At 35.6% G+C, this 26,007-nt stretch overlaps 1 protein-coding gene across 3 annotated transcripts in view; it reads right to left on the bottom strand.

The window, feature by feature from the left end:
• LMLN (leishmanolysin like peptidase) overlaps positions 1–26,007 on the bottom strand; it is a 74,881-nt gene extending 48,874 nt beyond the window's left edge. The window contains exons 1-8 of one of the 3 annotated variants that reach the window (XM_026495365.4): positions 25,765–26,007; positions 11,052–11,149; positions 10,346–10,376; positions 9,158–9,240; positions 8,535–8,652; positions 5,748–5,926; positions 4,435–4,540; positions 1,446–1,540 (exon numbers count right to left, since the gene is read on the bottom strand). In XM_026495365.4, coding sequence (XP_026351150.1) covers positions 1,446–1,540; positions 4,435–4,540; positions 5,748–5,926; positions 8,535–8,652; positions 9,158–9,240; positions 10,346–10,376; positions 11,052–11,149; positions 25,765–25,983 — 929 coding nt within the window. In that variant the 5' untranslated portion in view covers positions 25,984–26,007. The remainder of the gene's footprint in view (positions 1–1,445; positions 1,541–4,434; positions 4,541–5,747; positions 5,927–8,534; positions 8,653–9,157; positions 9,241–10,345; positions 10,377–11,051; positions 11,150–25,764) is intronic. The other 2 variants (XM_026495363.4, XM_026495361.4) reach the window with 2 other exon arrangements.

The following is a 26,007-nucleotide window of genomic DNA, read 5'->3' as shown; positions in this document are numbered from 1 at the left end:
ACAAATAATTTCTCCAAATAGATATGGCAGAGACAAATCCAACTCTTCAGAAGTTTATCAGATGAATTTCCTATTCATTTATATTGTATTATCTCCATTTATATTGTAAGATTTCCTGCTTTTGAGGAATATCCTGAATACAAGAAGGCACTGCAAATTATCGGCTTAACAATAGTTCTTATGTGTGGCTATCTCTCTCCTCCTTACCTACATCACTATGGAGATGATGCCTATCTCACCACTTATGTTTCCCATAAAGACCACAATTCTTAGGAAAGACCAGACTCCTCCTTCACCACCAAATGAACACAAACTATCTAAGAAGGAAAATATCTATTTCCAATTAGAATTTGTTTCTTCACGTGTACTCTAAAAATATTATGATGAATAAAATATTACCTGCTTCCGTATTTAATTCTAGCTATTTTAAGAGACGCTGTAATTAAAGCAAAATATATGCACAGTGAACAAATTTTAAGTGTAAGGTTTAACTGTTTATTTCACATCCATATACTACCAATCTGATAAAGATAGGGAACATTGTCAGTATCCCTAGGTTTCCTTGTGCCCTTTCCCAATCCATACTCAACTTATATGCCATTTAACAGCTTGGCCCTTCAGGTAAAACCACTTACCTGCCTTTTATCATTGCTCTTTTTTAAACTCCATACGAACAGACTATCTGACTTCTTTTGCTCAACACTGTATCTGTGATATTCATATATATTACTGCATGTAACAACAGTATGTTCTTTTTTAGTGCCTTATAGCTTTCAATTATATGGATACATCATAACTTATCTATCCATTCTTCTATTGATGGATTTTCGGGTAGTTTCTATTTTTTGGCAATTAATTACAAAACTGCCAGGAACATTCTTATGCATGTCTTTTTGTGGACATATCCTCTTAATGTAGAGATTTGTGTTTTATATAAATGTATGCAAATAGTTACAGTTCTGTGATTGACATGCTATAAAAAATTCTCAATAAAATTTTTTTAGTGTTTTTTAATATTATTTATTTTAGGCCCTGAACCTATAGATTGCTAATATGCTGTACTAAATACAATGTCACATCACATGCAAATATTGCCATGATAGGCAATAATTATTAATAAACCAAAATATAACCAAACCACATTTTCCTATGGCCTAACCATACTATATAGTAATACAAGTTACAATGTGGTGAAAAAGAGCTCTGCTGGCAAGAAGAGTCCTGACTCTTTGGCCAAGTCACTTAAGTTTTCTGCATCTTAACTGCTTCATCTCTAAAATGAAAGGGTAATGCTAAATGACCTCTTTTATCCTGTTTTAATAGCTACAGTTTTTTTAGGCTAGCCATTAAGCCACTATTATTTGTGGCACCTAACATGCCATGATTCTCAGATTCTAGTCTTAGAGCCCTTCTCAAAGAAGAACAAGAACAAAAATAACAAATACCTGTAATTAAAAGGTGGGAGACCATCTGCAAATCTTGAAGTTAGAGGATTTCCATCTTTATCATGGTAAAATGCAAATAGGCCAGCAGAGAAACCCTATAAAAAAAGTTCAAAATGACTCAAAGTGAAAAATATCCAGTCTGATTATACACATCATAACACGCTACTATCAAAAGAGAATACTGATAGAACCTCATAAAAGCACACGGCCAATACTTCTACAGGAAGTTGACATACATTGGAACTGGAAAAAAATTCAGTATTCCATCTTATGAATTTTAAATTTCAATTACCTGAGGTAACTGTAAGTAAAGAAATCCAAAGTAATAGTGACAATATTCTTTGGTACTGGTATAAAGAAGAAATATATGTGTTTAAGAATGTATTTATCACAGTTTATCCTCTTCACACAAACTTATTACATAAGTCTACGACTGCATCCAGGGAATGTTACCACTGAGAACAACTAACAATATAGTTTAGAGTAGGGGTGGGCAATTAAGCACACTTGTAAAAATTCAGTCTCTGATCCTAAAGTCCACATGTAATATATATCTGTACTTAACAAGACTGGAAATGTGTATGTGTGTGTGTGTACACTTAGGAAAAAATAATGGAAACATATCTCAAAATGTTAGCTGTGGTTCTTTTGATGATAGGGTAATGTGTAAAATCACTCACATTCCCCCAATTTTTTTGCAATGTGAATTTGTTATATTTACAGTCACAATTTAAATACTATTTTTAAGACATCTTCAATTTTAATGAGATAATAGATACTCCACATAAGGTTCCCATTCTCTATCCTTCTCCTCCCAAAATAGATGAGAAAATGGGCACACACACAAAAAAATTATTGCCATTTGATTTCTCCTATTTCATTAGTGAGATTTCCTTTCTTGCTGTGTTTCCTAATCTAGTAACTAAAACAAAGCACTTTTGTAACTACTTATTTATGTATGTTCTGTACATTGAGAATATGCTATAGCTCATATCTAAATAAGTACGATCACAAATGATCATTTAATTAACCAATTTCTTTGGCAAATTTCTTTGCTTACACAACTGGGGCCTCTGTGTCATTCAAGGCTTGCCAAAATGATTAATGGAATCCAGATTATTCTTTTATTCCTGCATTTCTTCTTCTTTTTTAATCTCTGAAGATGCAAAGGACACTTAATTGAGTCAGCTAAGAAAATCTGAATAGTTCTTAATATACAATTCACTGAAGTTATACAAAGCTTAAAATGTAATAGTATAATTTGCCTCATCTTTTATAATATTCTAAATACACATTTTTTCCCACTCTATCAGGTTGAAAATGTTTCTAAACACTCACATCTCAGAAGACTTATTAGGTATTCAAGGCACCACAGGTAACTGTAATTGATAGCTACGAGCACGTACAACTTACAGGGAATCTCTGTTAAACATTTAATTCTTACCATCGTTCAGGATGGTTTTTAGACTTACGCTAATATTTAAAACTTCATAGGTTTTTACAATCTTTAAAATAATTCAAATATACAAAAAGTAAAAAAACAAAAAAAACCCCACTTATACATCTTCTCTAAGGGTATTTAAGATGTTAGTTTTACCATATTTTCTTCAAACTTTTAAGACATAAAACACTGCAGAGTAAATATAGCTGAAGCCCCATTACCTAACCTTTTTTCCTCCTTCTCTTCCTAGAAGTAACCACTACCTTGAAGTCAATGTGCCTAACTTCTCATACATGCTTTTATAGTCAATGGCATCTAGCTTTAATCTGAGATTTCCTTGACTGCTAAGGTAAGTCTGAATACCTTCTCATACATTTTTCAGTCAATTGGATTTTTTCTTTTGTGAATTGCTTGTTCATAACCTAATTTATCTCATGCCCAGGACCTCTGCATTCATGTTGACTTATGTACTACACTTAAAATCTGTTGTTTTTCTTTGTTTCTCTCAACATCAAGTATCTATAGTTTTTAGATCATACTTAGAATGATCCTTGTCTTTCACCTCAATTAGCAGGTTTGGCTTACTTTTTTAAATAAAAGAAAAAGAAAGGATTCATTTTAGAATCCCCTTACTTGAAGGACATAAATGCTGTCTGGTTACACTGGAGTTTCACTGAGGTATTCAACGCTGAATTAAACACAGGCTTGCTTTTCAAGGTCATACATGACAGCTCACTAAGTAGGACTGATAAATAATTGTCACTAATTTTATAACACCTTACTGTTTATAGCATGGTGCTAGGGCATTTCTGTTTTATCTTATTTAATCTCCAAGAAAAAAAAATCCACTCTAGTATATACTACTCTTATCTTCATTTTAACAAATGAAACTGAGGCTTACAAAGGCTGAATAATTTACACAAGATCCCAAAGATTTTCCGGGGTAGAGTTAAGAAGATTCACACCAAAATCTATATGATCTATTCTCTCTCAATTACTGCATTTTACTACCGTCTATTTTCTAAATACACAAATGGCATCAAGAGAACATTTCCTAGGGTCCTAGATAACTTTAATTTTCGGGACATACCATAAAAGTTCACTATTTTGGACAAATTGGGGAAAAGGATGGAAAGGTTCTGAATCATTTAGTATATTTAAATTTCAGAAAGCCTAAGCAGCTCAAGAGGACTTTTGAAATCAGATCTCTGAAAAAGAAAGATCTACAATTAGCATTATCAATTAGCACTTGAGAGGAAAGTGAATTTTTCTAAATTACTAAATTTTTTTTTCTTTTAAGAACAGTAATCATTTTCTTAAAACTCCTGTTTGCCAGTGAATTTACTTGTTTACTTATTTTAGATAGTATAACTCAACCTAGCCACTATCTTAATCATTAAAAATTCTCTACTGGCAGAGGCCTAATCATACAGGTTTTATTGACGTAAATCTAAGAATCCAAAATTTAACATATACATCAACATGAGAGCATAATAAAGAGAAAATCAAAGCACAAAGAAAAGAACACTAGTTAACAGCAAAATTTACCAGGGCATGAATAATCTCATGTTTTACTGTGGACAGCATCCCAATAAACTCCTGAGGCTGGGTAGAGATCATATTTGGACACAGGTTAGCATATCCTGCTATTGGCCTGTTAAAATAGACATTGAATTTTTTTATTATATTCCAGAAAAATATGTATTATATTTACTAACCTATACTTTTATCTTTTTCCCAAGTTTTTATTTAAATTTCAGTTAGTTAACATACAGTGCATATTAATTTCAGGTGCTAACCTATATTTTTCTATAAAACATTGACAAAGGTAAGAAAAGTCTTTGGTAAATATCAAATGTCATTTTGTACCATAACATCTAACTCACTATCTTATACTTTCAAGACATATACCTCTGTATATTTATTTTTCAGTAATACATTCAATCATTTGACTCTAAGCATTCCCAACATTTAGAAGCTAAAGATTTCTGGGGAGATTTCATAGATCATCAGTTACATAGCATCACAGTAACGGACTGTTTTTCATAAACCATGATGCTGATTTTGACCATATCTTTACCACCTTTAGGTAAACATATACCAGTGTTTCTTTTGTACTGCCTACTTGGTTCAACTAATAATTCCATTTTTTTTTTGTCAAATGAACTATACATCAATGGAAATGAAACGGCTCTTTAAAGTCAGCTAGTCTTGACAGATAGATGAATGTTTAAGACCTCAGCAATGGTCCTAATATACACATGAACCGGTCACATTAACTCTCCTAGATTTGAGAATGTTACAACCTATCCTGAGACATGGCAATTTTTAATACCTTTGATTTGTATGGAGTGTGACAGGCAATCTTCTGTAAACATAATAACATTTCATTTCAAGCCTGCTTCACTGGGAAATTTTCTAAAAATCTTTTGTAAATAAAAAAGAGCCTCTAAATATTTTAAGTGATAATTTATCTAAGTGAAGGACATAGCAAATAATACGACAATTGGATGACCAGTTATTTTTAACATCTTACAGATTTAGCACAGAGGTGCTAAAATTAAAGTTAAAATTGTTTCCTGAGAGAGGTATTTACTTCCAAAGAATCTCTCCACAGTAGACTTTTTCTTTGGAGGTGGTACTGACATTACCATATGAATAACAGTTCTATCACCTGACATTCTCCCCCACCCCCCAAGCCCTACCATCCCCCCACTCCACTCCCCCATCCAAGCAGTGTAGTTTCTTATTACTGGAGGCAATCTGGAAAATGCAAACATCCTGTACTCTAAACACTTAGGATTTGTTTTTAAGAGTTCCCATATTAGCTCTTGGAAAATAAGTCTCAGGGGAAAGTTTACCTGTCCATTTTTGCTTCCTGCTGACAATAGGCTGCATAAGAGATGATGTTTTCATGGCTGCACCTCTCGGTGGCCAGAGCACCAACATACAGAACAAAGTCTGCATCCCGGACGCCCTCTTGGTCTTGCACACCCACTGCTACACAGGACCACTTACCCCCACGGCAGACCCTGCATCGCTGTGCCCATGGTGGGCAACAGAAAATCAGACCAGAGACAAGGTTAGCTGTAGGGACTTTTATTTTATAGTGAATCTAGATTCTAAATTCACATGATTTAACTTTTATTACCCTTCAACTTTTATTAAAATCCATTCCTACCTCTACTCAATTCCTATCTCTAATTCTGAATTCATTTTACTAAAATTTCTCCTTTATAAATGATTTTAAATATATAATCTTAATTAAAACAATCAATTGTTATTTTTAAGGGCAGCCAACCAGGATGCAAAAAAAGACAGAAATGGAAAAGATTTTAAACTTTTTAAACTTTAAAACTAGGTGAAAATTACAGTGGACCTTTTTCTGTGTGTGTGTGTATATATACATATATATATACACACACACACATATATTGCATATTCCTGTGAATCTACCTATTTCAAAATCAATTAATAAAAAGCTTTGTATCTAATGGAAATGTATTTTCAATCATAAAGTAATCCACGTATCTTGTTAAGAATTCATATAATACAAGCATATACAAAGTAAAGTTAAAGTCATCTTTACTTTTTAAAGATAAGTTTAAAGGGTAAAGTCACCTCAACATCATTCTTATTTCTAGTTTTCTAATCAAATCTTTGCCCTTGTAACATCTGCTTTTTAGAGAACTTCTTCTTCTCTCCAAGCTCCCAAACAATTATAATCTCCAAATTACAAATTAAAAAATCAGTAAATAGTGATTTTTTTAGGTGTAAGTGACGCTTTTATAGAGAAACAGAAATTCCCATTTCATTACACTGTTTAGTTTTGTTTCTCTAATACATATAATTTTTCAGTTCAATTACTTTAACCTATTAATAGTGTTACAAAAAGTTGTCATTTTTAAACATTCTTTTCCATGACCACTCATGTACTAAAAAAAAAAAAATCAGGATCCCCCCCCCCCCCAAACCATCAAGAAGGAAGAAGCAGAATTTAGAGAAGCCAAGAAAGTTAAAAACAAAAAATACCTTAGGAAAAAAGCAAAGAAATATCTTTTTCTTTTTTCTAAGATTTTTTTTTTTTAAAGATTTTATTTATTTATGTGACAGAGAGACAGCCAGCGAGAGAGGGAACACAGCAGGGGAGTGGGAGAGGAAGAAGCAGGCTCCTAGTGGAGGAGCCCAATGTGGGACTCGATCCCAGAACGCGGGGATCATGCCCTGAGCCGAAGGCAGACGCTTAACGACTGCGCTACCCAGGCGCCCCTTAAGATTTTATTTTTAAGTAATCTCTACACCCAGTGAGGGGCTCAAACTCATGACCCAGAGATTGATTTGCATGCTCTTTTGACTGATCCAACCATGTCCCCAAAGGAATGTGTCTTAAAATGTCTACAAAATGCCTCTAAATTTCTTGGGAAAGAGCTGGATATGTAATTAATTAACAAGTTGTTTTAATTTTTAAACGTGTCCCTAAAACCTTTTATACATACCCAAGAAATCTGAGAAAAGAAATGAAAGCTAAGTAAGTTAGTTGTATTAGTGCCAATATATAGGGCTCTAAAAGCCTTACTGAGCTTCATATAACTTAATTAAAAAAATTACAAAGTAAATATGCTTAATTTTGGTTACGAAGTAAATGTTCAGTAATATATTCATTTTCTACAAGTAACCAGAGAACACAGTTCAATAGAGAAAAACAGTTAAGGCAATCATATTTTTAAATGTATATGTATAATAAATTGGTTTTCTGGTATACACATTTAAAATTTTTATCTTTTTACGGATAAGTAATACATGCTTAATATGAAAAATCAGAACATTACAAAAAACACATAACTTACCAAAGAAAAGCCCCCCCCCCAACTCTTAAAGAAAACTATTAATATTTTGGTATGGCTCCAGATTCTTTAGTATGTATATATCTCTAGACTGCTCCATAATTTTTTATTGCGTATGGACATACACTTTTTTATTTTTTATGTTTTTATTTCAGTTTTATTAAGTTGAATTATCGATTATAATTCTTAAATAAAATAGGCTAACTACACATACTGATTTCCAACTTTTTTTTTTTAATTTAAGAGCTTAAATGTCTTTCCAAGTCAGTATATAGCAATCTACTTCATTCTTTAACAACTGCATAGTATTCCTTTATCGGATTATACCATAATTTAATACTAATATAAACATATTTATAGTTTTGCAAAGAATACCCTTGAACATCTATTGCAGAGTTATAAGAATTTTTATGGAACACATTTCCAAATTGGGTTGAAGCATACCATACATATTTTTTATTTTAAGAGATAATGTCAAATTGCCCTTCAAAAATACTGAGTATATACCTGCTAAAAGATGTTTTGGAAGACAAAGATAGAGTTCTAAGCTGAAATGATTCAGCAGCCCCAGAGATACATTGAAAAAAGAAAAAACCAAAAAAAAAAAGGGAAGAAAGTATCATCAAATCCATTTGAGAACAAATGAAAGAATAAAATGAGCTAACTAAGATTACTTTCGATAGAAAAATGAAGCTTTTGAACTTAAGTCTATAAGAACCTCTTGGTGACACTCACAGATTCAAAATCTCCCTCCCTCAGTTTATCCTAAAGAGTAAAAACACTACTACGAGTAGGATGAATTACCTGGAGGTGCTCCTCGGGCACTATAACAGGGCCGCATTTTGTATGCTCTGCAAATTCCCCAGTACAGTATCTATGGGGATCATTTTCCTTCTGTAAGTATCGGTTTGTTGCACGTTGTCTTCAGTTCATTTGTACATCAAAATTTAATTACAAAAAAAAAAAAAAGGAAAAAGAAAAAGAAAGAAAAGTAGTTCACAGCAGTTAAAAACCTTTAAAAAACCTAGCAGCTACTATATTAGTTCATAAATAATCATTACTATTTTTGTTAGAAAGTGGACTAAGAAAGAATTTTGGTTTCAAGTGAAATTCTCCTAAGGTTTTCAGACTCCCAAATATTTCATAAGCCTCTGTTGTAGACACATGAGGGAGGAAGGGGACGTGGGGAACAGGTGACTACAACCCAGGAAAAGATCTAGCAGGTTAGCTCATAGTGGAAAATCAGGGAAAGAATGATTACCTAACAGGTGCTTTCTTATTCCTTTTAAATACCTTGCAGTTTGGTCTCTAAGGACAAACATAATAAAATATTCTAGTATGAGTTTTGTAATCTGTCATACTGGCAGAATAGGGAGGTCAGAGTATTAAACAACTGAAGAAAATGACCTGTATTGAATGTGACATACCTGCTAAGTAAGATAGTGCCCGCAGGTCTACGAACCTGAAAAGTCTTCTCTAAGTAAGAAATAGCTTGTGGAAAAAGTTTGTTCTAAACAAAAGTTAAAAAAAAAAGTCAGAATTATAGTTAAAGGACAAATATATTTAAAACAAGTAACCACAGGATATTAATATCTGAGGGGAAAAAAGGGGAACACTTTACAATTCTGGAATACAGACGCTAGTTAGTCAAAGGTTGTGTGGCAAGAGAATGAGTCTAGGAGCAAAGGAATTTCCTTATTTTCTTAGTTGAGTTTGGGGAAAGAAAACTCAGTGAAAAATTTTCTCCCTATCTCCACTTAAACAGAATTTAGAATACATAAATCTCAACTAATCTAAATTACTTCAAATTTGGGACTAAATTAGATGATTCCAACATTAAGGTAATTTGTGTTAAGAAAATCTTATGTTTAGAAGAGCTACTTTAGGGGCGCCAGGGTGGCTCAGTTGTTGAGCGTCTGCCTTTGGCTCAGGTCATGATCCCAGGGTCATGGGATTGAGCCCTCCATCTGGCTCCCTGCTCAGCCAGAAGCCTGCTTCTCCCTCTTCCACTCCCCCTGCTTGTGTTTCTTCTCTCGCTGTCTCTCTGTCAAATAAATAAATAAAATCTTTTTAAAAAATAACATTCAAAACAAAAAGAGGATCTACTTTAATCTCACCAATTTCTGTGACCCATAATGAATTGGTTTAACGTGCATGTGTGACTCTGTGACAGCTAAGAAACTGTTGAAGTTAGCACCTCTGTAAACAACTTTGGCTTATCATATAATCAGATATGTCCATCTTCAGGAGAATGAGTATTTCCACAAGACAACAGTGGTCTCACTGTATTTCAAAAATTGTCTTTTTCACCCTATCTTTAGCATGTCCTGCTCCCACAAAACATAAGAGAACAAGTAAGAAAACAAGAAGACTGATTAACTATTAAATTGTAAAATGAGAAGACTAATTTAGCATCAAATAAGGACACAGTTTTGGTGAGTGCATCCCAGAAACGCCTTCGAAGAAAATGATAAATACAGTCACTACCAACACCTTTTATTCATTCATTCGCTAAACAGTCATGTATATATTTTCTTTATTGAGGTACAATTTATATATAATAAAGTGTACCCATTTTAAGTATCAAATTCAAGCCATGAGTACTTATCACATACCTTTACAAGGTATCTTTTCTCAGGGAGCAATCTGAAAACGAAGACATAAAACATAAGAATTGCTACCATGCGCACAGCACTGTCTCATTTGTTCAGAATATAACTGGCAGGATCCCCAAGGAATGCTTTGTGGAAGGATCTAGTATCAGTCCCCTAAAATCTCAATTTACCTCAATAAACATTTAAGTTTACTCTGTATGAAAGCACAACCCTAGGCATGATCATGTTATCTCATTCTTCTGGGAAATTAAGGAGAGGAAAAGACATCAATTACTCCTAATAGCTCTTCATACACGACTATAGATTCATAATTTATCTATTTTCGGAACCCCTCTTAAACTAAATGAAAGATTAGACTATTATCTCTCTGGCTAATAATTTTGTAAATGTTCTTATTGTATATATTAGTACTTCCTTTTATTTTTCCTCTAAGTACTTATTGAGGAGGTGCCTTACAGGTATGTTATGACCACATCCAAGTAGATTCATACTTGCTCTGTTTAACCTGTTTATGATGTACAGATTTTAATCATATCCCATGGTCTTCATCTTTCCGGACTAAAAAGCATTTGTAGTTTAATTCCATCTTGAAGGTGCATTAGCATGTAGCTCCATCTATGATCTTCAGGTAACAGATGGAAATATCTTTAATACTTTGATTCTTTTGATTCTTAATTTTAAAAAGACAAAATAATGGTGTACTTACTCATCAATACTTTTATCATAGACAGTCTTGATTCTTAAATGTTCATCAACATCTCTTTTTACAACATGATTTGACTTAAGATGAACCTTATTTATGACCTGAAAAGAAGAATAGATTTGAAAAAAATTTTAAAGTGTGTTGTATAGATTAGCCAATTGAGATTCTAACCAGAAAAAAAGATAAAGAACTAAATAAATAAAGAGATGTTTCATGTTCATGGACAGGAAGATTCAATATTGTCAGGATGTCAGTTCTTCCCATTTTAATCTATAGAATCAATGCAATTCCAATTAGAATCCCAGGAAGTTATATTGAGGACACCAAACAAATTGATTCTAAAGTTTACATGGAAAGGCAAAAGACCCAGAATAGCCAACACAATGTCAAAGGAGAAGAACAACGTTGGAAGACTAACACTACCTGACTTCAAGATTTACTATGAACTACAGTGATCAAAACATGTGATACTAACAAAAGAGACAAATATTTATTGCAGCATTATTTAAAATAGCCAAGATAAAGAAGCAGCCTAAATGCCTATTGACAGATAAATGGATAAAGAAGATGTGGTATTACACAATGGAATATTACTCAGCCATAAAAAAGAATGAAATCTTGCCCTTCATGACAACATACATAGATCTGGAGGGTATCATGCTAAGCAAAATAAGTCAGAGAAAGACAACATGATTTTACTTATATGTAGAATCTAAAAAAACAAAAATGAACAAGCAAAAAACAAAAAACAGACTCACAAACACAGAGAACAAACTAGTAATTGCCAGAGGAGAGGGAGATGGGGAAGGCAAAATAGATGAAGGGGATAAAGAGATACAGACTTACAGTTATAAAATAAACAAGTCACAGGGGTGAAAAGTACAGCATAGGGAATATAGTCAACAATATTGTAATAACATTTTATAGTGACAGATAGTAACTACACTTATTGTAGTAAACATGTTGTAATGTATGTAATTGTCAACTCACTTGTACACCTAAAACTAATATTATATGTCAACTATACTTCAATTACAAATTTTAAAAAAGGAAAAAACAGACCAACAGATCAATGGAACAGAAAAGAGAGCCCAAAAATAAGCCCACCATGAATACAGTCAACTGATCTTTAACAAAGAAGCAAAGGTAATACAATGAGCAAAGAAAGTCTTTTCAACAAATGCTATTGGAACAACTGGACAATTACAATAAAAATTAAAAAAGAACCTGGAGACAGACCTTATGTCCTTCACAAAAACTAACTCAAGATGGATTATACATCCAAATGTAAAATGCAAAACATAAAACTCTTAGAAGATATTATAAGAGAAAACCTAGACAACCTTGGGTATGGCAATGACTTTTTAGATACAACACTAAGTGGGGTGCCTGGGTCCCTCGCTGGCTGTCTCTGTCTCTGTCAAATAAATAAATAAAATCTAAAAAAAAAAAAAAAAATTAAAAAATAAAAAAGGACCATTCTTTAAAAAAAAAAATTATGTACTAAGATGTTTGTACACAGAAAACCTGTACACAGATATTTATAGCAGCTTTATTCATAACTGCTACAACTTAGAAATAGCCAAGATGTTCCTCAGTATGCTAGCAGATAAACCGGGGTGGTACCTCCAGACGACAGAATATTACTTAAAGCTCAAAAGATGAAATGTCAAGCCATGAAAAGAGATGGAGAAACCTTAAACACATAATACTAAATGAAAGAAGCCAATCTGAAAAAGTTACATACTGTATGATTCTGAATATATGACATTCTGGGAAAAGGAAAACTATGGGCACAGTAAAAAGATCGGTGTTTGCGAGAGGGTAGGGGTGAGAAATGAGGTGAATAGACGGAACACAGAGGATTTTTAGTGCAGTAAAAATACCCTGTATGATACTATAATAATGAACACATTTCATTATACATTTGTCCAAACCCATGAAATGTACCCCATCAAGAGCAAATTGTAATGTGAACTATGAATTCTGGGAGATTATAATGTGCCAGTGTAGGTTCATCAATTGTAACAAAAGTACCACTCTGGCTGGGGATGTTGATAATGGGGGAATCTATGCATGTGAGGGGAAATAAGGTATTTGGGAAATCTCTGTACCTTCTTCTCAGTTCTGCAGTAAAACTAAAACTGCTCTAAGAAGTAGTCTTTAATTTAAAAAAAAGGGGGGGGGGAGACCAGAAGACAATGGAACAAATAAAGTGCTAAAAGAAGTCCATATACAATGAAATTACCCTTCAAAAATAAAGATGACATAAATATTTCAGACAAACAAAAATTAACAGAATTCATCACCAGCACTACATTCATTTCCTGCACTACAGGAATTCTAAAGGAAGTTCTTCATGGTCAGGCAAATGATACCAGATGGTATCTTGATCTTGTATCAGTTAGTTCAGGCTGCTATAACAGAATACCATAAGCTGGGGTGGCTTATAAACATGGAAATTTATTTCTCACAATTTTGGAGACTAGTAAGTCCAAGATCAAGGTGTTTGAAGCCTGGGTGTCTGGTGATGGCCCCCTTCTCGTTTCATAAGCCCATATTACTGTGTCCTTCCACGTAAGAGGCAAAGGAACTCTCTGGGGTCTCTTTCATAAGGGTATTAATTCCATTCATTATGGCTCTGCTATCATGACCTAATCACCTACAAAAGACACCACCTCCTAACCAACACAATGGGAGTTAGGATTTCAACATATAAATTTTGGAGGGGACACAAACATTCAGTCTTTTCCAGGTCTGGGAACCTGAACAGTAATCAGTTTCCTACACTGATACAAAATTTTCCTAAATAAGGTAGGCTCATTGTAAACAATAGAGTTTATGCTGAACACTTGTTTACTCCTCAGAGTCTGAAATTTTAGTGACTAAAATTGTGCCTATATGACCAATCTCAAACAAAAACCCTGGTCTCATACTCTCAGATGAGCTTCCCTGTCAGACAACATTTTGTGCTTGTTGTTACAAGTTACAGCCAAAGGAATTAAGCACATCCTATGTAACTTCCCTAGGAGAGGATTCCTGTAAGCTTGTGCCTGGTTTCCTCCAGTCTTTGCTCTATGAGCCTTTTCTCTTTGCTGACTATGCTTTGTATCCTTTCACTGTAATAAATCTTAGCTTGAGTACAACTATATGCTAAGTCCCGTGAGTCCTCTAGCAAATCGCTAAACCTGAGGTGGTCCTGGAGACCCTCAACACAATTATACACATATAAATTTTATTTTTATTTGTTAAGAGACATTAACTGTTTAAAGTTAAAATTGGAAAATTTTAATTGTGAGATTTATCATATATGTAGAGGTAATACATAACAATAGCAAAATGGTGAAATCTAACAAAAAAACAAATGAATAAACAAACAAAAAGCAGGATCAGACATATAAATACAGGAAACTGATTGCTGCCAGAAGGAAAGGGGGTGAAGGGATGGGCAAAATGGGTGAAGAGGAGTGGGAGATATAGGCTTCCAGTTATGGAATCTATAAGCCACAAGAATAAAGGTACAGCATAGGAAATATAGTCAATGATATTGTAATAGTGTTGTATGGTGACAGATGGTAGGTACACTTGTGGTCAGCTTAGCATAAGGTATAAACTTGTTGAATCACTATGTTGCACACCCGAAACTAATCTAACACTGTATGTCAACTATACTTAAATTAAAAGGGGGCGCCTGGCTGGTTCAGTTGGTACAGCATACGACTCTTAATCTCACAGCTGTTGAGTTCAAGCCCCACATTGAGTGCAGAGATAACTTAAACAAAAATCTTGAAAGAAAAAAAAAAAAAGCAAATGACTTGGATTCAAATAAAACTATAGTATTTTAAAGTTCCTACATTTAATATGAATATTAACTTTAAGTATATGTCATAAAAACAAGATACATATTGTAATCACTAGTGCAAATACTCAAAAATATATTGCATTTTATTGTAGTTTAATTACACCTCAATTTACAGAGTAAAGCAAAAAGACATAGCTAAAAAGTCAACAAAAGAACAAAAATATAATATTAAAGGAGAACAGAAGAAACAAACAAAAAAGTGAAACAGAAAATAAATAGCTAAATTGCATACCCATATCCAAATATGTCAACAATCTCATTAAATGTAAAAAGACTAAACATTCCCATTAAAAAGCAGAGATTGTCAGACTAAGTAAAAGGACAAGATCCAACTATTTGCTATTTACAAGAAACCTATTTTAACTATAAAGACCTAAAGGGGTTGAAAGTATAAGAATGGAAAAATATATATTATGTAAACAATGATAAAAAGAAAGCCAGAGTGGCTATACTAGTATTAGACAAAGTATATTTCAAAACAAGGAATATTACCAGGGATAAAAAGAGGGACAATACATAGTGCTAAATGGGTCAATCAACAAGAAAACATAACAATCTAAAATGTGTAAACATCTAACAGCACAGTTTCAAAATACATGAAGCAAAAACTGAAAACTGAAAAAATAGACAAATCCACAATTATAACTGGAGGCTTCAACACTCTCATCTCAAGTAATCAGTGCAGACCAGTAGACAAAATCAGTAAGGATATAGGAGACCTATGTGGCACTACAACTAATTTAACCAAATTGACATTTATAGAACACTTGCCCCAACAATAGCAGAATGTACATTCTTCTCAAGTGTACATGCAACATTCACTTAGATCAAATTTTTGGCTATAAAACAAATCTTAAGAAATATAAAAAAAAAACCTGAATCATACAAATGATGTTCTCTATCCATAACAAAATTAAATTAGAATACAATTACAGAAAGAAAACTGTGAAATCCCCTGATATTTGAAAATCAAACAACAAATAATCTCTAGGTTGAAGAGGAAGTAAAAGAGATTGCTAAATACTTTTATAAAGATCTTATTTTTAAATAATCTCTACACACAAGGTGGGAACTCACAACCCCAAGATCAAGAGCCCCAATGCTCTACCAACTGAGCCAGCCAGGTGTCCCTAGAAAACACTTTTAGTTGAATGAAAATAAAATTACAACACATTGATATTTGTAGGATACAGCTAAAGCAGTGTCTAGATGAAAATTTATAGCTTTACATACCTACCTTAGGAAAAAAAACCCCTCAAATTAATTATCTAAGCTTCTATTTTAAGAAACTAGAAAAAGGGGGCACCTGGGTGGCTCAGTCAGTTAAGCGTCCGCCTTCGACTCAGGTTATGATCCCAGGGTCCTGGGATGGAGCCTTGTGTTGGGATCCCTGCTCAGCGGAGAGCCTGCTTTTCCTTCTCTCTATGCCACTCCCCCTGCTCGTGCTCTCTTTTTTTCTCAAATAAATAAATCTTAAAAAAAAAAAAAAGAAAGAAACTAGAAAAAGAGCAAATTAAATTCAAAGAAGAAAGATAATAAAGAGCAAAAATCAATTAAATGGAAAACAAAAATAACAGAGAAATCAATAAAACTAAGAGCTGATTCTTTGAGAAGACTAATATAACTGATTAACCTCTAAGCAGACTGACAAGAGAAAGAGAACAGCAATTACCAATGTCAAGAATGAAACAGGAGACATTACTACACACTTTATAACTGTGATACTGTGACTTATAATAGGAAATATTGTAAGTATTTGGTTTTTGTCCCATTACTGGCACAGAGTTCTTAAACTCTTGGAATTTCCTAAGTGAAGAGAGTGATAAAGGTGTCTTTTGTTATGTTAATGAGGTGACTTTGGGAAAGCGCCCAAGGATGGGTACTGATTGCCAGTGGAGCCAACCATGTGATTAGAGGGTTGAAACTTTCAGTCTCCACCCACTCCATCTGTGATGAAGAGAGAGGGGCTGCAGATTGGGTACAAGCCCTAATGGCTGATGATTTAATCAATTATGTCTATGTAATGAAACCTCTATAAAACCCAAAAGGATGGGGTTGGAGTTTCCTGTTGGTAAACACTGTTAATGTTAAAAATAAAACTGCTGTGGCGCCTGGGTGGCGCCGTCCTTAAGCGTCTGCCTTCAGCTCAGGGCATGATCCCGGTATTCTGGGATCAAGCCCCGCATGGGGCTTCTCTGCTGGGAGCCTGCTTCTTCCTCTCCCACTCCCCCTGCTTGTGTTCCCTCTCTCGCTGGCTGTCTCTCTCTCTCTGTCAAATAAATAAATAAAATCTTTAAATTTTTTTTTCAAAAATAAAACTGCTGGTTATTTTTCCAGCAAAAATGGATTTGGGAATAGCAGAGAATTGCAATCCAGGACAAGCACGCTACAACAAAACCATAGGAAAGTCTGAAGCACAAAGGAGAGGAATAATACTCTTTTATAGAGAAAAAAAGGGAACTGGGAGGGCTTTTATAAGAAAAATGTCTATTGGAATAAACTGGGAGTTTGAAGTATAATGGTTTTTCACTGGCCAAGTTGTGACAGTCTCTCATTGGCTGGGCTATTGTCAGGCAAGGAGCAAAAACATTCTTCCTCCTGCTGGCTCAGTAAAGTAGTATCCACATGCAATGTGCATCACTTCCTGTTAGGTCTGCAATTCACAGTGAGTGGCAGGGCATGAGAGCTCCCTCTTTCTGGCTTCCCAGCTCCATCCTAAATGAGGTTTCCCCTTTTATTAATTTTCACACAATATGAAAGAGATTCCTGGAGAATGGAATGCTCTGATGGGGGAAACTCCTTGCCCTTTCTCTATACCTTGCCGTATGCATCTCTTCCACCTAGTTGTTCCTGAGTTATACTTTTTTATAATAAACCAGTTAATCTAGCAGGAAATTTTTTCTCTGAGTTCTGTGAGCTGCTCTAGCAAATTAATCCAACCCAAGGAAGGGGTTGTTGGAAACTCCAATCTGTAGTCATTTGGTCAGAAGCTCAGGTGACAGTCTGGACTTATAACTGGATCTGATACGGTGGGGTAGGGGCGAGTCTTGTAGAACTGTGGAATCTGATGCTATCACTGGGTAGACAGCGTCAGAACTGAGTTTCAGTTTGTGTAGGAGAGTTACTTGGCGGTGTGTGGAAACCCCCCCCCACACTGAAATTGGTACCAGAACCCTTCACAGACATTTAAAAGATCAAAAGAAAATATTAAGAAAAACTTACGTCCATAAATTTGACAACTTCAATGAAACGAAATTCTCTGAAAGACATAACTTAATCAAAACACAATCAAGAAGAAATAACCTGAATAGTCCATTATCTATTAAAGAAAATAAGTTCAGAGTTTATAACTCTCCAATAAAGAAAATTCAGGTAGAGATGGCTTCATTCATGAATACTACTAAACATTTAAGGAAGAAACAGTAGTGACTGTATGCAAGCTCTTCCTTAAAATGGAAGAAGAAGGAATATTTCCAAGCTCATTCTATGAGGCCAACATTACCCTAACACCAAGCCCAACAGTTATTGAAGAAAAAAAAAAAAAAAACCAACCTACAGACCAATATCCTTCATGAATATACATGCAAAATTATCAACGATATTAGCAAGTCAAATGCAGCAAAATGTGAAAAGGGTAATACATCATACCCAAGTGGACTTTTAATCTCAGAAATGCAATACTAGTTTATCATTAAAAAAATCAACAGATGTAATTCATGATATCAGAGTAGTAAAGAAGAATAACTACATAAATATATTACTTGATGTAGAAAAGACATTTAATAAAATTCAGAGGTGTCTCAGTTGGTTAAGCATCTGCTTTCAGCTCAGGTCATGATCCCAGGGTCCTGGGATCAAACCCTGACCAGCTCCCTGCTTAGCAGGAAGTCTGCTTCTCACTCTCCCTCTTATCCTCGTCCCTGCTTGTGCTGTTGCTCACTCTCTCCCTCTCTGAAACGAATAAAAGATCTTAAAAAAAAAATTCAACATCCATCCTGGATAAAAACTAGGAATAGAAAGTAATTTTCTCCACATGGTAAAGCACATCTACAAAAAAATCTACCAATATTCTTTTTTTTTAAGGGCTCTTTAAAAAAAAGATTTTAATATTTAAGATTTAATAATATCTACAACTAAGATTCCTTTTTTAAAAAGATTTTATTTATTTATTTGAGAGAGAAAAGCGACAGACAGAGCAGGAGCAGAGGGGGAGGGGCAGAGGGAGAGGGAAAAGCCAACTCTCTGCTGAGCAGGGAGCCTGAAGGGGAGGCGGGATGGTGTCAATTCCAGGACCTGGGATCATGACCTGAGCTGGGATCCTGACCTGAGCTGAAGGCAGACACTTAACTGACAGAGCCACTCAGGTGCTCCTATAACTAATAGAAGACTGAATGCTTTCCTAAGATCAGGAACAATGCAAGAAAGTCTACCCTCACCATTCTTATTCAACGTCATATAGGAGGTCATAGTCAGTACGATAAAGCAATACTAACGTTAAATATTTGTAATAAGCCAAAGATACATATTGTAATCCCTAAAGCAAACACACACACACACACACACACACACACACACACACACACACACAGATAGGTTAAAAGTAAAAGAATGAAAGCTTATGTGATATATCTAACACACTCTAAAAAAGCTGAAGTGGCTATATGAATATCAGACAAAATAGACTTTAAGACAGGGAGTATTACCAGAAAAAAAAGAGTAATATTTTATAATGATAAAGGGTTAATACATCAGGAATTATAAATATGAATGTATCTAATAACAACAGATTCAAAGTCTACAAAGCAAAAAGTGATAGAAGTAAAGGGAGAAAGAAGAAATTTACAATCTTAAGAGATCTTTAAGACCTTAACAATTAGACAAAAATTTGTAAGAATATAGAAAATGTTTAATATACCATCAATCACTTTACCTTACTGACATGTACGAAAAGCTACAGTCAATAACTAGAGAATATATATCCATTGCAAGTACACATGAAAAGTTAAACAGGATATAGCATATGTTGAGGTATAAATAAAACAATCTCAAATTTCAAAGGACTAAATTCTTACAGAAGACACTCTAAATTAGAAATCAGCAACAATAAGATCTAGAAAATGACCTAATATTTAGAAACTGTATTCAAACATTTTTAATAACCCATAGATTAAAGAAAAAATTACCAGGGAAAATAAAAACACTTTGAACTGAACAGTAATTAAAATACAATGTGTCAAAATCTGCAGAGTGCAGCTAAAGTCATACTTAGAGAGAAATCTGTATCTTTGAACATTTATATTGGAAAGGAAAAAAGGCTTAAAGTAATGATCTGCTTCCACCTAACAATATGAGCAAAGTAAATCCACAGTAAGTAGAAAAGAGAAATAATAAAGAACAGGAAACGGTGAAATAAAAAATAATCATTAGGGGTGCCTGGGTGGCTCAGTTGTTAAGCGTCTGCCTTCGGCTCAGGGCATGATCCCAGAGTCCTGGGATTGAGCCCCACATCAGGCTCCTCCGCTGGGAGCCTGCTTCTTCCTCTCCCACTCCCCCTGCCTGTGTTCCCTCTCTCGCTGGCTCTCTGTCAAATAAATAAATAAAATCTTTAAAAAAAAAATCATTAAATTACCAAAGCTAACACTTGGTTATTTAAAATGATTAATAAAATTAATAACTCCTAGCAAGACTGGACTAGGATGAAACTATAAACACAAACTACTATATTAGAAATGAAAGAGTAGATATCACTATAGACTGTACAGACATCAATAGGATAAATTATTATGGACATCTTTATGCCAAAAAATTTAACAATTCAGATGAAATAAAATCCTCAAAAAACACAAGCTACAAAGACTGGCACAGAATCAAATAGAAAGTATGAACAGACTTGTATCAGAGAAATTGGATTTATCTAAGCTTTTCTACATAGTGGTTGCTTGGGGCTAGAGGTAAAAACAGGGATTGACTAGATAGACAGATAGACAGACAGATAGACAAATAGATAGAGATGGATGATGGATGGATGGATAGATAGATAGACAGACAGACAGACAGACAGACAGATAGATAGATAGATAGGGTAGATCGACAGATAGATTTTTAGTAATCTCTATATCCAACATGGGGCTCAAACTCATGACCCTGAGATCAAGAGTTGCATGATCTGTTGACTGAGCCAGCCAGATGCCCCAGGGATTGACTATAAATGATCATAATGGATCTTTTTAAGCTGATGGAAATATTCTAAAACTGGATTGTGCTGATAGCTGCACAATTCTGTAAACTTATTAAAAATCATTGAATTGGACATTTAAGTGGGTGAATTTTATGTTATATAAATTATAGCTCAGTAAGAGTATCTTTTTTTTTTTTTTAAGATTTTATTTATTTGTCAAAGAGAGAGAGAGAGAGCACAAGCAGGGGGAGTAGCAGGCAGAGGGAGAAGCAGGCTCCTCACCGAGCAAGGAGCCTGATGTGGGACCAATCCCAGAACCCTGGGATCATGACCCAAGCTGAAGGCAGACGCCTAACCACTGAGCCACCCAGGCATCCCTCAGTAAGAGTACCTTAAAAACTTTCTACAAAGAAAATGGCAGGTCCACCCAGACGGTCTCAATTATGAATTATACTAAACATTTAAGGAAGAAATTATTTCAATTTTATACAAACTCTTTTAGAAAATACAAGAAGATGGAACACTTCCCAACTCATTATGTGAGGCCAGTATAATTCTGGTATCGAAAATGAACAAAGGGATGTCTCTCAAATAGACAAAATCTTTAAAAAGAATGAACAAAAACTTCACTTAAAAAAAAAATTATAAACCAACATTTCTCATAAACATAGATGCAAAAATCTTTAACAATCTATTAACAAACTGAATTCAGAGGTATATTAAAAGGATAATACATCCTTAAGTTAAGACTAAATAGGGTCTATCACAAAAAGCAATTGCTATTTACATTATTTACTACTGGAAAATTCAATGTAGTCAATGTATTCTATCATATAACAAAATATTTTACATAATTCCATCTGTGTAAACTAAGCTCTAGAAGAGACAAAATTAATTTTCTTTTTTTTTTAAGATTTTATTTATGTATTTGTCAGAGAGAGAGAGAGCACAAGCAGGGAGAGTGGCAGGCAGAGGGAGAAGCAGGCTCCGTGCTGAGCAAGGACCACCATGCAGAACTCAATCCCAGGACCCTGGGATCATGCCCTGAGCTGAAGGCAGCTGCTTAACTGATTGAGCCACCCTGAGCTGAAGGCAGTTGCTTAACTGATTGAGCCACCCAGGGGTCCTGAGACAAAACTAATCTCATGTGGAAAAAAAAAAGAAAAAAAGAGAAAAAAAGAGAGAACAATTGTTGCCTGGGGTATCTGGATGGGGGAGACCAACTGGCACAAGATGGGGTGGGGATCTTTCTGGAGACATGGAAATGTTCTATATCATATGGTTACAAGTTTCATGTGAAGGACATGATTGCATTTATTGCATTTCAATATATGTAAATTTTACCAGAAAACTTTTAGGAGCACCTGGCTGGCTCAGTTGGTAGAGCATGCCACTCTTTTTTTTTTTTTTTTTTAAGATTTTATTTATTTATTTGACAGAGATAGAGACAGCCAGCGAGAGAGGGAACACAAGCAGGGGGAGTGGGAGAGGAAGAGCAGGCTCCCAGCAGAGGAGCCTGATGTGGGGCTCGATCCCATAACGCCGGAATCACGCCCTGAGCCGAAGGCAGGCGCTTAACCGCTGTGCCACCCAGGCGCCCCGAGCGTGCCACTCTTGATCTTGGGGTTTGAGCCCCATGCTGGGCACAGAGATTATTTTTTTTAAAAAAGTTTAAAATAATATTTCTTTTTTTTTTTTTTAAGGGCAGGGAGGGGCAGAGAGAGAGGGAGAATCCCAAGGAGGCTCCACTCCCAGCACTGAGCTCCACGTGGAGCTTGATCTCACAACCCTGACACCATGACCTGAGCAGAAATCAGGAGTCAGATGCTTAACCGACTGAGCCTCCCAGGTGCCCCAACAACAAACTTTTAAAAGTAACAACAAGTGAGAGGATGGGGGATGGGTGGAAGTATATGAAACAAGAATGTGAGAATATGGTAAGAGTTAAAGCTGGGTGATGGGTCCATGGGAGTTCATTACACTATTTCGGTTTTTTTGGCTTTAATTTACATAATTAAAAAATGAAACTTAGAGGTTTTAGTTGAAAACAAGTTAAATGCGTCAAAAAAATTTTTTTTGAGTTGGTTCTATACCCAACATGGGGCTTGAACTCAGAGATCAAGAATCTCACACTTTACCAACTGAGCCAGCATGAGTATAATGAATAATTCTTGCCTATACTTTATGTCTAGGTTAAAGCTAAGACAATGGTTAGGAGAACTTGTTATTACATAGTCTATGAAGAACTAGGAAAATTTCTTAATGATGAGAAGTCTCAAAAAGAACTTAATAGCTTGCTTTTAATATCTGAAGCACTATCACAATTGAGTTTGTTTAGCCAAGAGGCATAAAGAGGAATAGCGGGTGGAAATTTCAGGAAGAGTTTTCAGCTCTATAAAAAGAAGACCTTTATACTGGTGATCTCCAAAAAGCCGAGGGGCTGCCTCTGGAGATAATCTCCCTATTCACGGAGATGTTCAAATATAAATTGGGAGTTTTGAACACTGGACAACAATCACTAGAAGAAACAGCTATTTAGGTTCCCTCTAGTGGAGAGATTTTACAGTTCTTTGAACAGCTTTCTCTTACTGTAATCTAAATTCAAAGAAAGAAGCACAGGGTTATACATGCATGGTTTTTTGTTTTTGTTTTATGTTTTTTTAAAGAATTCATTGGGGGTGGGAAAGTTGGGGATATATTATTTAAGGGTACAACCTTGCAACTCATAAATAAATAATAGTGACTACAGTCGACAATACTGTATTATAAACTTAAAAGTTGCTAAGAGACTAAAACATAAATAAAATTCAGCCAAAATGCAGTGTCATGATAAAAGCTGGACTATAGCTACAAGCCCCAAACTTAGTATTTTGGCACATATGGTTATGAACAATATGCATAGAACTTTTTGGAAATTACCACAAAAATGAGTGGTCTTAGATTTCTGGGCTGAACTGAAAATTTCTAGATCAGTATTTCTTGATAAAGTAATAAGACAAATTATAGAATCAATCATAACATGCCGCCCTGCCCCAGGTACTCTATCTCTTTTCCTCAAAGAACAGTGATTATTGTGGGCTCTCTAAGCACTGTGGAGGAATCAAAGACATAAACCTCATTCGAAGGAACCTTAAAATTTAACTACAAAAGCAAAACTACAAAGAAGTGCCTGAGAAATAAACCTTCTCCACACAGCAGTACTTGGATAAAAGATGCTATGAAATGGAAAAAGCATTTTGCTGGAGTGGTTTCAGCTGACTGTCTTGAACTCAGGGAACTTTAACTAGGATTAAAAGAATGTAGCGAGAGGGGTGCTGGGTGCCTTAGTCGGTTAAGGGTCTCCCTTCAGCTCGGGTCATGATCCCAGGGTCCTGGGACCAAGCCCTACATCAGGCTCCCTGCTCATCGGGGAGCCGCTTCTCCCTCTCCTGCTCCTCCTGCTTGTGCTCTCTCTCTGTCAAATAAATAAATAAAAATCTTTTAAAAAAAGAAAAAAAAAGAATGTAGAGAAAGAAAAAGAGTGTGAATGAGGCAGGCACTTGCGGGGTAAGAGAACAGGGTAAAGCAAGCAATGTGGTGAAGTAACTTGAAAATAAGCCTTAATTTTGTCTACAGAGAACCCCCAATATCCTTCCAACGCCTTTAGTTCTCCTATCAACGTCTTCCAAAACCTTTAGGTAAGTAGTTCCCAAAGTGTGGTCTTTGGACAAGTATCATCATCAACCATCTGGCAACTTGAATTGCAAACTTGGGGTACCATCCCAGACCTAATGAGCCAGAAAGTGGGGGAGTAGGTCAGCAAACTGTGTTTTAACAAATCCTTTAGGTGATTCTGATGCACTCTCAAGTTGAAAACCACCACTCTACAACTACCTAACTACAAGTCTCAGCACAGGAAAGCCATCGTGTTCTGAGTGCCTAACTCAGCCACTTTGCTGGGTGAAGAAAGAGTTAACACTGTTAGAGTAGGCAGTTAGTTAGGTTCTAACAAGATGCTGCCAGGCCAGCAAAGAGGAAATCATGGCCAACTAATGAGGAAGGGACCTGTCCTGGAAGCCCTCCAAAAGAAAACCACAAGGGACTGCCATCTTGACCGCTTAAGTGACCTAAGCTCATTATACAGTTGTTATATCATAAGCATTGCGGTTTTGAAGGAGCTCCACCTCCGAAATCTCCACGAGAGTTCCTTATGGGGCAAATAAGGCAAGAAAAGGGGTATAACCTATATTCCTGGAAGAGACCACCTTGCTTCTAATTGATCCTCACTTCAAGTAATGAATATCCCACCCCTTTGTTTCTGGGGTCAATAACAGAAATCCAAACCCAGTGGGCTCAAAACTACCTTGAGCGCACCCGCTCTCACATCTCTAGAGTGTACTTTGACTTTAAGAAACTTTCCTGCTTGTACTGCTTATCTACTGTGTTGTCTGTCCTTGAACTCTTTCTCCTGGCTGACCAAGAGCCTCCAGCGACATCTTTTGCAGGGGTAGGTCAAGGCCTCAGGACCCAAGGTCCACCTGGCAACAACAGCAGGTCCAGCCCCCCAAGAGTTCAGTTTCTGGCCCAATTTCGCTTTCTTCTCCAACACACCTCGTTCCAACAACTACCCTCTACATCTTCGCCTCCCGTGTTACTTTACCCTCACAGAGCCCGCTCCCGCCCCTCCGTCGCCCTACCTCAGTCTCAGAGGGGACGTGGTGCCGGCAGGGAGGGGAACTGTCCAAGGAGACAGGAATTGATGCGGAGCTTGCCCAGAGGCCGGCCAACAGGAGTAAAACGCCTCGGACCCATAAAGACCTGCTCCAGAGCCACTGGCTAGGGGCAGGGCCTGAACCGTAGGAACCTGCAACTCCATCCCACTCGGTCGCCATCTTTGGGCCGAGCGTCGTTACCATGGAGTACGTGACGTCTCCACCCTG

This window comes from Ursus arctos, unplaced genomic scaffold (assembly GCF_023065955.2).
Source record: "Ursus arctos isolate Adak ecotype North America unplaced genomic scaffold, UrsArc2.0 scaffold_4, whole genome shotgun sequence".
Taxonomy (NCBI): Eukaryota; Metazoa; Chordata; class Mammalia; order Carnivora; family Ursidae; genus Ursus; species Ursus arctos.
This window is presented reverse-complemented; position numbering and strand designations above follow the sequence as displayed.